The 11,244-nt window shown below is 56.6% G+C and overlaps 1 protein-coding gene across 1 annotated transcript; it reads left to right on the top strand.

Moving 5' to 3' along the window:
• The first annotated feature begins 2,155 nt into the window (after positions 1-2,155).
• Positions 2,156-8,617, top strand: UBXN1 (UBX domain protein 1). The gene is made up of 10 exons (XM_034777481.1): positions 2,156-2,261; positions 3,100-3,184; positions 5,215-5,268; positions 5,370-5,491; positions 5,904-5,982; positions 6,174-6,365; positions 6,574-6,625; positions 7,022-7,138; positions 7,489-7,669; positions 8,302-8,617. Exons 1-10 carry the CDS (start codon positions 2,195-2,197, stop codon positions 8,349-8,351), a joined length of 999 nt encoding a protein of 332 aa, XP_034633372.1. The 5' UTR covers positions 2,156-2,194; the 3' UTR covers positions 8,352-8,617.
• The last annotated feature ends 2,627 nt before the right edge of the window (positions 8,618-11,244 follow it).

The following is an 11,244-nucleotide window of genomic DNA, read 5'->3' as shown; positions in this document are numbered from 1 at the left end:
GGCCCTGATGCGTTTGCCGTCTCCTTCTGACTGAGGCCGGCCCCACTCTCTCCAAGCTGGGGGCTCTTTGCACGCCCTCAGCATCTGGCCAGCTGCAGTAGTTATGCTCTTGTGCAACAATATTCCCAGATGCCCAAGGGGCTGGAGGAATGCTGAGAGCTGGCCGTGCCGGGTAGAACAAGGCTGGACCTGGCTCATGAGGCATGAGGCCTAGGTGTGATCCTGCATCTGGGGGCTGCTGCAAGGGGAGGATAGACAGACAGATGAGGGGGTGAAAGGGACTACAGTGCTCAATATGACAGTATCTGACATTTCGCTGGTGAGATCCCAACATGCACTGCAGGCAGTATATATACAGAGACTGCTGCCTCTGCTACTGAGATGCAGTTGCCTCTGGGATGGGTGCATGGCAGCTGTTTACACAAGGATCCCTCATTCAGCACTGAGATGTGGCTGGCTCTGGCGTGAGGTATGGCGTCTGTTTATACAGGAATCCCTTGCCCAGAACTATGATGCAGCCCATTCTGGGGTGGGGCACAGGGGCTATTTACACAGGGATCCCTCATCCAGCGGGGAGATGCAGCTGCCTCTGGGGTGGGGCAAGATGAGGCAGCCATTTGACATACACACAACGAACTCCTCCCATCCACTGCCTCTCACCATCCTGACCAGCCCAGGTGCCTCCAGCCCCTCACTGGTGCTGGGCCAGGAAGGTCAAGGTTCTGCTCATGTGTGCAGGTTCCGGATGCAGGGCATCACCGAGGAAACATTTGTGGCCTCAGCTGGGATGTTCCAACCTGAGCAGTGTCATGCTGGGTTAGGGAGATGTCTCTCACAGCCCCATCTCACACCACATGTGCCCTCAAAGCAAAGTCATCTCCTCTTTCACCTGCCTCGTAGACCAAGAGAGGAGCGAAGAGACTCCACCCTTCACCCAAGACCTCACCCCCCAGGTTCAGATCAGGCTCCTTGTCTCAGCTCCCATCTCCCTGGGTAAAATCAGGCTGCCACCCCCACATCTGTCTTGGAGTAACAACAGCTGGGCCCCCTGAAATATCTCCTTTGCTCTGCATTTCCCTGACTGGGGAGCCACCTTACTGGGCTGGGTGTGGGGTGGATTTAGGGCATCAGAGGAGATCACGAGGAATCTAGGGGGGAGCTGAGTTTGTAGAGATCATGTCCTAGCACAGTGTCCATTCACTGCTGGGCCCTGGGCAATGTGCATCCCACAGGGACTGGAGACGGAATGCAGACTATGGGCTGCAGCACAGTTTCCTCAGTAGCACATGGCCCTGGCACACAATGGTCTTGTCCTCATCATGACTGGGGAGATTGACCGGAACAGCTATTCCAGAGTAAAAGCAGCCACCTGGGAAACTGCTCCAGAATAGCCCTTGTGCTTTGAATTCACACCCTACCTTAGTCCAGAATAACTTCACTGTGCAGACAAGCCCTAAAAGAGTCAAAAGCTTTGGGATGGGCATCGGGGTCGTCACTCCTCTCCTCTGGCACCAGGGGGCTTGCTTCCACAAGAAAAGAAGGATGGTCTGTTGGTCAGGGCACTAGTCTGAAACTTGGGAGACCCGGGTTCACTCCCTGGCTCTGCCACAGACTTCCTGTGTGATCTTGGGCAAGTCACTTAGTTTTTCTGTGCCTCAGTTCCTGCTCTCTTCAATGGGGATAATAGCCTGGCTCTACTTCCCTGGGGTGTGTGAGGATAAATGCAGTAAAGATTGTGAGGCAGCCAGATGCTCTGGTGATGGGGACCAGATTATGTTGGCATAGGCTTAGTGAGATAGACAGAGCCTGGGACCTGACAGCTCCTGCAGTGGGGAGGTTGAGATAAGTTCCACTGGATGAGGGGGGAAAGGGGTCACTCTAGAGAGGGCATGGCTGGATGTTTCTCTCTGTCCTGGTTATTCTGTGGACCCCCTGTCTGGAGTGTGGCTCGGGCAGCTATTAATGGGTAGGTTCTCACGTTGGATGTGGGGAAACTGAGGCAGAAAGTGGGGCTGTGACTCACCCCGAGTGACCCAGTGAATCAGTGGCAGAACTAGGGATGTAACTCAGGCATCCTGATCCCCCCCCCCCTTCTAAACACTAAGCCCCACTCCGCTCCGGGTCTCTGCCCCTTTAAGGACGAGCGCGGTACGACGCCGTTTGTTCCTGGGCGGCTGCCGTCTGCCGCCCTCACATGACCAAACACAGCGGCCGCTCGAGTCTCGCTGCTTCCGGCGCGGAGCCTCCGATAGTCGGACCTGGTGAGTCCTCAGGATACCATCCCCCGCCGGGACCTGCCCCCCCAAAATCCCCTAGCCCGGCCCCCGCGAGGGGAGACTCCGTGGGGAGATACAGGGGCTCTGCAGGGGGATGTGGGGGGCTCTGTGGGGAGATACAGGGGCTTGGGGGGCTCTGTGAGGGGATACGGGGGCTTGGAGGGGGGCTCTGGGGAGATACAGGGGCTTTGGGGAGGGGTGGGGGGCTCTGCCTGGGGGGGGGGGTTGTAAAGAAGGGATGAGACGGAGTCTCCGCCTGAGGGGGTGCCACTAGACATGCAGAGGTGGGGAGTGGAGGAGAGTGGACCCTGGTGCCAGGGCCTGAATGTAGCTGTGAGCTGGGTGCATCCAGTCATTGGTTGCAGGGTCTAAGGGGACCTTTAACCCAGTGGGTAGAGGAGGGCTAAATGACAACACACCCCATCCTCTCTGGCTCCTGGACACCTCTTCAGGGACAATGCTCTGCACCTGGGCACAGCCTGAGTGGCCCCTTTGCCCTTGTCTGCCATGGGTTTTGCCCCCTGGCCTACCTGTAACCCTCTTGTGTGATGCTGCTTAGTCCTGGGGTGAATCCCATTATAGCAGCATAAATCATGTGAGCCCAAGGGGTCTGTGGGATCTAGTAGGAGCTGGGAACCAGGACTCCTGGGTTCTATTCCTGGCACTGGGAGAGGTGTGGGGTCCAGGCCCAAGGAACCTCTCAAGTAGTGGATGTGCCACATATTACATCCTGTTCTCCAGCTGTCCCACTCTATCCTTGAGCAGCCACCGATCCTCTTGGAGCTGCCCTGTAACACATCTTCTCCCTCTCTTCCCTTTGCAGAGAGAGAGCTCGGTCCAGAGCAGCACATCATGGAGTGCACAGCACTGGAGAGTCTCATTGAGATGGGCTTCTCCCAGAACAGAGCGTATGTATGCCCCTATTTCCATCCCCTCATTGCCCTCCCAGCCGTCCACAGGCTGCCTTAGCTGCCCCTGCATCTTGACCAGGTCGGGATGCTCCCTACCAGTGACTGGGGGTCATGGGCTATGGCTGTAGAACAGCAGCACGGCGGGATCTGGTGCAATGTGGGAAAATCTAGTGCTGAGAGCAGGACTCCTGGATTCTATCCCCAGTGCTGGGAGGAGAGTGGGGTCTAGTGGGTTAGAGGAAGGGGACTGGGAGTCCTGTCCCTTTGCCTCAGTTTCCCCACCAGCACAACAGGGATAATGCCGCTGCCCAGCCCCGCCCCGGGTTCTTCAGACTAAACAAGAAATGCTTACTGGGCAGAGGGATAGCTCAGTGGTTTGAGCATTGGCTTGTTAAACCCAAGATTGTGAGTTCAATCCTTGAAGGGGCTACTTAAGGATGTGGGGCAAAAATCAGTACTTGGTCCTGCTAGTGAAGGCAGGGGGCTGGACTCGATGACCTTTCAGGGTCCCTTCCAGTTCTATGAGATAAATATATCTCCATATATTTTTTTATACAATGCTCCCCTGGGACGAGGCTGGAGACTGGCTATGTCACATGTCAGAGACACTGTGTAATGATGCCTGTGCTGCACCCCCTTGGTAATACCAAATCAAAGCAGGGGCTGGGGCCAGCTTGATGTTCTTTAACTTGAATTCACAATCCCAGCAGCTTGGGCACACCCTCATGAACAGCACTGGGGGACCGGCCAGTGAACACAGCCAGTGAGTGTGAACAGCAGGATCTGTTTGAAATCAAATCTGCTACATGTATCAAAGCTGGATGTAGGGGCCAGCAGCATCAGTTCCCTTGCAATGGACCAACTGGAGCAGAACTAGGGTCCTTCTCGCCCTGGCTCCCAGGGTGCTTCAGAGGATTACTAGAAGCTGTTATAGAGGGTAAGGCCAGAAGGGACCATTGGATCAACTAGTCTGCCCTGTGGTATAGCACAGACCAGAGAATGTCTCCCAGTTCCCCCTGAATTGAGCCTGATCACTTGTGTTTCACTAACACATCTTCCAGAGGGGCAGTGAGCCTGGGCTGGAGATGGAGACTCCATCCCTGCACTGTGGAGCTTGTTCCAATGGTCAATCACCCTCCCGGGGAAAAAACGTGCATTGTTTCTCATTGGAATGTGTCTGGCACCAGCTTCCAGCCGTTGGTTCTTGTTCTCCCTGTCTCTGTTACATTAAAGAGTCCTTCAGTGCCTGCTCTTTTCCCTACTACGTATGCTCTAGTCAGATCACCTCTGTCTTCTTTTTTATGAACTAAACAGATTGAGCTCTTTCAATCTCTCACCGTCAGGCGTTTTCTTCAGCCCTCAAATTGTTTTTGAGGCTCTTCTCCTCACCCTCTTCAATGGCTCAACACCCAATTTCAAAGGTAGCACCCAGGATTCCAGTCTTGATCTCACCAAGGCCATGAGCAGAAGGGAAATCACCTCCATGCTCTTGGGTAGGCCTTCCTAGGCAGTAGGAGGGTTTTGAGGGGCCAGTGCTGGGGGGGTAAGGGCGGGAGAGAAGGGAGCTATTTTTGCCTCTGCACCCAAAGGAGTAAGCCCCATGAAGGTCTCACCTTAGCCCCCAATATCTAAGGATTGGCTCAGCCCTGAAGCAGACAGTATTCTAGTCCTTCCAGAGCCTCCACCAGCATAAGTTATTATCACTTCAGTTATACAGCCTGGCACGGGCCCCTCTGTGCTTCCTGCTGAGTCCCCCTCATCCCTGACTCGCGGATTGATGTTACACTGGTAGCTGTGGTGTCTATTCCAGGTTGGGGTAATGTTCTGTCAATTGGCCGGAGAGGGGGAGACCCAGATTTGTTCTCAGGGCCTGGACAGTGGCGGTTTGGGTCACCCCATTGAGCTGTCCATCTGTCTCTGGTCTATGAAGCATTTCATGGGTACGGTGCTGCTGTGGGAATGGGGCAGTATTAGAGCTGTGCAGCTCCTGCGTGGAACTCAGCCATGGCTGTCTTTGTTTCTTTTAGAGAGAAGGCGCTGGCGCTGACGGGGAACCAAGGCATCGAGCAGGCCATGGACTGGTGTGTTGGAGCCTCCCCTCCCCCTAGATCTGTCTGCGTTTCCATCCTTTGTGACTCTGCCTTCTCCTTGCTGATGCTTGTTCTTTCTCTCTCCTCAAAAGGCTCATGGAGCATGAGAATGACCCTGACGTGGATGAGCCGTACGTGCCTCCCCAGGGCCATGTCTTGGGCACAGAGGAGCCACCCGAGGGAAGCACCCCCGAGACCGTGGAAGCCAGAGCAGGTTTGAACAGCCCTGGGGAGTTGCCTGCACTGGGTGGAGGGGGGGCAAGCTGCTCACCCTGACTTGTGGGATCCTCTAGGTTGAGACGTGGCTCATATGCACCAGTATCTTGCCTGCTTCTTGGCTGTTCCTTCCTTGAGCGACCCCCTCCACCTGCGCTGGGATCCCACTGACTCAGGGGTGGGCTTTGCCTGAAGGAGGGGTGGGTTGGGAGCCCTGCTGCGGGCCAGGCTCACACACTTGTGGTCCCCCCTCCGCATCCATGTGGGGTAGGCCCTGGAGTGACGGGGGCTCTGAAGGATCCTGGTCCCACCCTAATGCCCCAGTGCTTTGCTCATTACCTGTGTACCCCGTTTGGGAAGCAGGAGGTGCTTGCCTCTGAGCAGAGGATAATGGAGGCTTTTCCCTACAGATCTCGTGGAGGAGGGCTCGGCGGAGGGAGATGACAAGCACCCCCTGACTGAAGAGGAGAAGAGGGAACAGACCAAGCGGTAGGAAGGCCCCCCTCAACCCCCCTGATTTCCTGGCTGTCAGGGAGAGACCTGTCCCCCTGGGATGCCAGCTGAATGGCATGCTGGGAAGCGTAGCTCTTGGAGCAAGGGGGATTTGGTCCCTGTGGGTTGTGGGTCCTGTGGGGAGCAGGGGCTGTGGAAGGTGGTGCCCACTCCTGTCCCTCCCGCAGGATGATGGAGCTGATCGCACAGAAGCAGCGGGAGAGGGAGGAGCGGGAGAAGCGGGAGACTATTGAGCGGGAGAAGCAGCGGCGCAAGCAGGGTCAGGAGCTCTCCATGATCCGCCAGAAGCTGCAGGAGGACGAGATGAAGAAGATGGCAGAGGAGAGGCGCAGGGAGAAGATGGAGGAGAAGCTGGCCAAGTGAGAGCCTGGGGGGAGTGGGATGGGGATGCGTGGGGGACTGAGGGAGTAGGTGCATGGGTGGAGGGAGTGGTGGGCAGTGGGATGGGGTGCATTGGGGAAAGGGGGAGGAGTGGATGTAGTTATGGAACTTGCCCTTGCCGTGACGTTGCAGCAGAAACACCCTCCGCCATGCTGCCACCTCTAACTGGGCCTGTTCTCCTTGCAGGCAGCGGGTGCGTGAGAAGATTGAGCGGGACAAAGCAGAGCGAGTCAAGAAGGTGGGTAAGCAGCAGTGGTTGGGTGGGATCCGGGCCCCCATGGTGGCTCCTGCCACTGCTGTTCCTTAAGCTGGGGGAGGGAGGTGCAAGGAGGTTGTGGGGGGTGTGTGTGTGTGTGTGGAAGGAGGCTGTAGGGGGAAGAGCTGATGAGGGGGTGGGGCTGTGGTGGGTCCCATTCACCATGTGAGATCCCCTGCTCAGTTCCCTATATGAAGGGAGGGAGATGCCCTGGGTGTGGCTTTGTCCTGTGCCTGCTGGGTATGGGTGGTGGTGGTGGTGGGGCGCTGTGTGAGTGCTAGGGAGTGGGTGGGTGGGGTCCCTAGGGAAGCCTGGGCTGAAAGGGGAACCCATTTGCATCTTAGTGGCTGTCCCACTCCGTGTACCTTTCCCATCCAGTTTGGAGGTGGCAGCAGCTCCCAGGCCCCAGCTGAGTCAGCGCAGGAGACACCGGTGCCCTCATCCCCCAGCCAGGAACCGCCCACGAAGAGAGAGTATGACCAGTGCCGAATACAGGTACCCGGGTAGGGGGCAGCCCCACAGACTCTTGTGCTTCGTCCATCTGCTCATTACACACATGCCAGTCTACCCCCCATCATCCCCTGCTGTGGGTTCTGGGTGGGTGCAGACAGCAGGCCTTGCTGGGAAGGGTGGTGGGGGTCCCAGGCAGTCACTGGGATATTGGCCTGATCTGGCTTGCTGCTGCAGCTCTGGAGGAAGCCCTCTGTCTCTGAGATAACACCCAGAGTTGCAAGACAAGGAGAACACAGGCAGCTCTCCTCTTAACGCAGGGGGACTGGCCCTCCCAGCATGCTGCCCCACTGTGGCATGGGGCCTGCACTCAGCCCCTCTTGCCCTCCGTCCAGGTGAGACTGCTGGATGGGACGTCACTCACGCAGACCTTCAAGGCCAAGGAGCAGCTGGCAGCCGTGCGGCTGTACATAGAGCTGAACCGCAAGGATGGCGGGGAGCCCTTCCACCTCCTCACCAGTTTTCCCCGCCGCATCTTCACTGACGAGGACATGGAGAAGCCCTTGCAGGAGCTAGGTAAGCCTGGGGGGGAGGGGCAGGCAAAGTGACTGGTTTGAGGGCACGGTTAGCAGCAGAGCTGGGGAATAGAACCAAGAGTTCTGGCTCCCAGCTGCCCTGCTCTGACCCACTAGATCCCACTCCCGTCCCAGAGCTGGGGAATAAAACCAGGAGTCTTGACTCCCAGACCCCACTACTCTATCCACTAAGCAACAGCGGGGAGTCCTTTGAAAACAGATCTGGGCTGGGGACTCATGACTGCAGGACCACCAGCTGTTCCTTCGGGGCCCCTATCAGGGAAGGGAGGGCATGGAGTCTGCTTGTGGGGTGGTGCTGCTGGCTGGTGCTGGGGACAGGAGCCCGAGCTGTAAGCAGAGAGTCCACTGCAAGAGCCAGCTCTGTCCCTGTTGTCCTCACTTGAGCAGGGTAGGCTGCGGCCCTGTAGGCTCTCTGCGCAGTGCAAGCTGCGCCAGCTATTGGCACCAGCCACCGCAGGGTCTTGGGGGAGGATGCAAACCACAGAACACCCAGGGCCCTTCCAGCTCAGACCCCCATGCTGAAATCGCTCCCACTCTCAGGGATCAAACCTGCTCCACTCACAACCCATATGCACTCGGTTCCTGGCTTCAGCTTGTCTCCTGCCCCAACAGGTTTGGTGCCTTCGGCCGTTCTCATAGTGGCCAAGAAGTGTAACAGCTGAAGGACGCCCTGGCTCATGCGTGCTGTGACCGGAGCTCCCTTCCCACCCCGGCCCTGGATTCCTGTGGTTCCCTCTGCCACCCTCACACCGTGGTTCTGCCCCTCCCCCTGCCCGACTGAGCCCAGAGAAGTGACTGACCATTTCGCCTCCCCAGGACTGGAACCCAGCATAGCGGCTGCAGGGGGGTATGTGTCCAGCTTCCCTGGGGGAGTGCCACAGCGCAAGCCCCAGCACCAGGGACACTAATAAACATCATCTGTTCTGCCGCCGCCGCCACCCATTATTCCCCCATGCTGCTATTGGTGGGCTGATGGGAAGGAGGCCCCAGCTGAGCTGGAGGGGGCAGCCAGCAGGATGGGCGCTGAGCAGACCCCCACCAGCCGAGAGGGGACCCCACTACAGATTCATAGTCCAAGGGTCATAGATTTGTTGTGCCAGATGCTGCACAGAAAATGCTGCTGCCACTATCACCCCCCGTAGCGGAGATGGGGACCCCATTGTCACACCGGGTGCTGCACAGATGCCCCGTAGCCAAGAGTGGGGTCTGTCATGGCAGGTGCTGCATAGACAGAGGCTGGGAGGAAAAACTGGAGAAGTCAGAGGGGAAAGGCCTGGCCCTGCCTGGGTAGGGAAGATGCCCTGTCCTAGGCAGTCTGTGGGGAGAGACTCCTCTGCTCTCTCCATTCTTACAGTGTGACCTTGTCCTACCCCACATGCTCAATGGGGGCACTATGGGGAGGGGATAGCACAAAGAAAAGTCCAAGCTCTGCAGGAGGTGCTCTCCCCTTACTCTCAGGGCTGGCCCCAGTGCAACATTAAGGTGTGGGGCAGGACTGGGAGAGTGGGGGGCACTTGCTGTGCAGGACCATACCATCCTCCAGGTGAGATGTGACACCCAGGCCTGGCCCGTGGTCAGTAAAGAGCCTGAGGTACAGCCCTGGGGTTTGAATAGGCTGTGACTCCCCTTCTCCTGCCCTGGTGCACGGTGCTCTGTGCTCCCCTCAGCGGGGGCAGTATTGCCACCAAGGGGGAGGGAGCTGCGTGGGTGAAGAGATGGAAAACAGCTGTGGCTAGGCAGTCCAGCTCCTACCCTCCCCACAAGGGAAGGGATAGCTCAGTGGTTTGAGTGTTGGCCTGCTAAACCCAGGGTTGTGAGTTCAATCCTTGAGGGGGCCACTTGGGGATCTGGGGCAAAATCAGTACTTGGTCCTGCTAGTGGAGGCAGGGGGCTGGACTTGATGACCTTTCAAGGTCCCTTCCAGTTCTAGGAGATAGGATATCTCCATTAATTATTATTATTATAAGCCTGAGGGAATGAGTGTGGGCTCCAGTATGGAATTAGTGGGCATAGGCAGGAGCCAGGCTGCTGTTGATACCCCTGTGGGGGGCTTTGCCTCACTGGCCTGGACTTGGAATGGGGTTTCAAAGCTGCTGCTGAAGGTGATAATTTAACAGAGGGCAAGTGAGAAGGGGCCTGTGTCCCAGGACCCTCCCCAAGCATTCAGGGCTGGGAAGCCCATTCTAAGGCTCTGTTCCCTGAAGGAGCAGCAGCATATGGGGCACTCTGGGCCTGGGGCTCCCGCTTGCCCTCTGGGCAGCTTGAGTTATGGGGGCCCTTTTGGAGCAGATGTTCCTGCAGTTGGGCTGGGGGGAACCTCTGTAATCCAAACCCTGCGGAAAGGGAATGACTGTGCCAGCCTCCCTGCAAAGAGCCTGGCTGGGAACGCGGGAGGGGGCAGGGAGCAGCCCAGTTCTTGCTGGGGGTGCTGGGCTGAGGCTGCAATCAGTAGTTAAAGCAGTAGGTGCTGCTCCCAGGATGGAACCCTTACTCTCCACATCTTTTTCTTCCCTCCCCAGTTTGCTGGCTCAGTGCCACTGCCTGAGGTCATGTGCTGGGTCAGCCATAAAACCCAGCAGGCCCTTTATTTTAAGCACTAGGTGCTGCATGCTCTCAGCACTGAGGACAGAATTTGACCCTCTGTCCATTATCTGTTAGCACCTTCCCAGCCATGCTGCCGAATCACAAACTCTTCCAGTACAACTGAAGAGGGAAAGCCCACTCAGCCCCTGGCTGGGTCCAGCATCTGTCTGGATTAGTAACAGGCCCCTGTGCTCACTTGGTCTGACCTGACCGCAGGCCCTCGGGCATCCCTGCATGCATTCCTGTTTGAACTAAAGGGGATTTGAGAAAAGCATCCCATCAGATTTAACGAGGGGGATGCCCACTTTGGAGCTTGTGCGGGCTGAGTTCCCCCAAAAGCTGCCTGGCTGCCACCTTCCCATCCCCTTCTGAAATTCCCCTAGACAGGGAGAATTCAGGGACTGCCCCCCCCCCCATTCTCACACCAGTGTCTTCCATTTCGCCTCCTGTACCAATAGCTTTGTGTGCCCCCATTATTTCTGTCTGATAGAAATAATTCAGGCTGTCAACATTACACTATTGGATGTAGTTGATGGGGTATTATATGAGAAGCATTAATAGGCGGGGGCTTCGTGTGTCCCCCTTTTTGGGTTTCTGGCCTTTGATGCTTACAACACCCTTGGAAATTTTGGAATTGACCAGATGTGGCATTTAAAAGTGATCATGTTCCACACAGAAATGCTATCAAGTTGAGCCGAAGGGCTTTGCGAACTTGGCCAAAAATTTCCAGTGATGGAGAATCCACCCCAGACCTGAATAACTTGTTCCAATGGTTAATGACCCTCCTGTTGAATCCGCATTTTAGTTCTAGTCTGAATTTGTCTAGTTTCAACTTCCAGCTAGTGGATCTTGTTAGATCTTTGTCTGCCAGATTGAAAAGCCATCTATGAAATTTTCATTCCCCATGTCAGCATTTCTAGACTGACCAAGTCACCTCCTAACCACTTTAAGTGAAAACATTGAGCTCTGTGA

Source organism: Trachemys scripta, chromosome 7 (genome assembly GCF_013100865.1).
Source record: "Trachemys scripta elegans isolate TJP31775 chromosome 7, CAS_Tse_1.0, whole genome shotgun sequence".
NCBI lineage: Eukaryota > Metazoa > Chordata > Testudines > Emydidae > Trachemys > Trachemys scripta.
This window is presented reverse-complemented; position numbering and strand designations above follow the sequence as displayed.

Bases quoted from the DNA above. Each gene is read 5' to 3' on its own strand.
- UBXN1 (XM_034777481.1), top strand. From the start codon at position 2,195: ATGACCAAACACAGCGGCCGCTCGAGTCTCGCTGCTTCCGGCGCGGAG. The intron at 2,262-3,099 runs GTGAGTCCTCAG...TTCCCTTTGCAG, and splicing joins GCCTCCGATAGTCGGACCTG to AGAGAGAGCTCGGTCCAGAG. The intron at 6,366-6,573 runs GTGAGAGCCTGG...TTCTCCTTGCAG, and splicing joins ATGGAGGAGAAGCTGGCCAA to GCAGCGGGTGCGTGAGAAGA.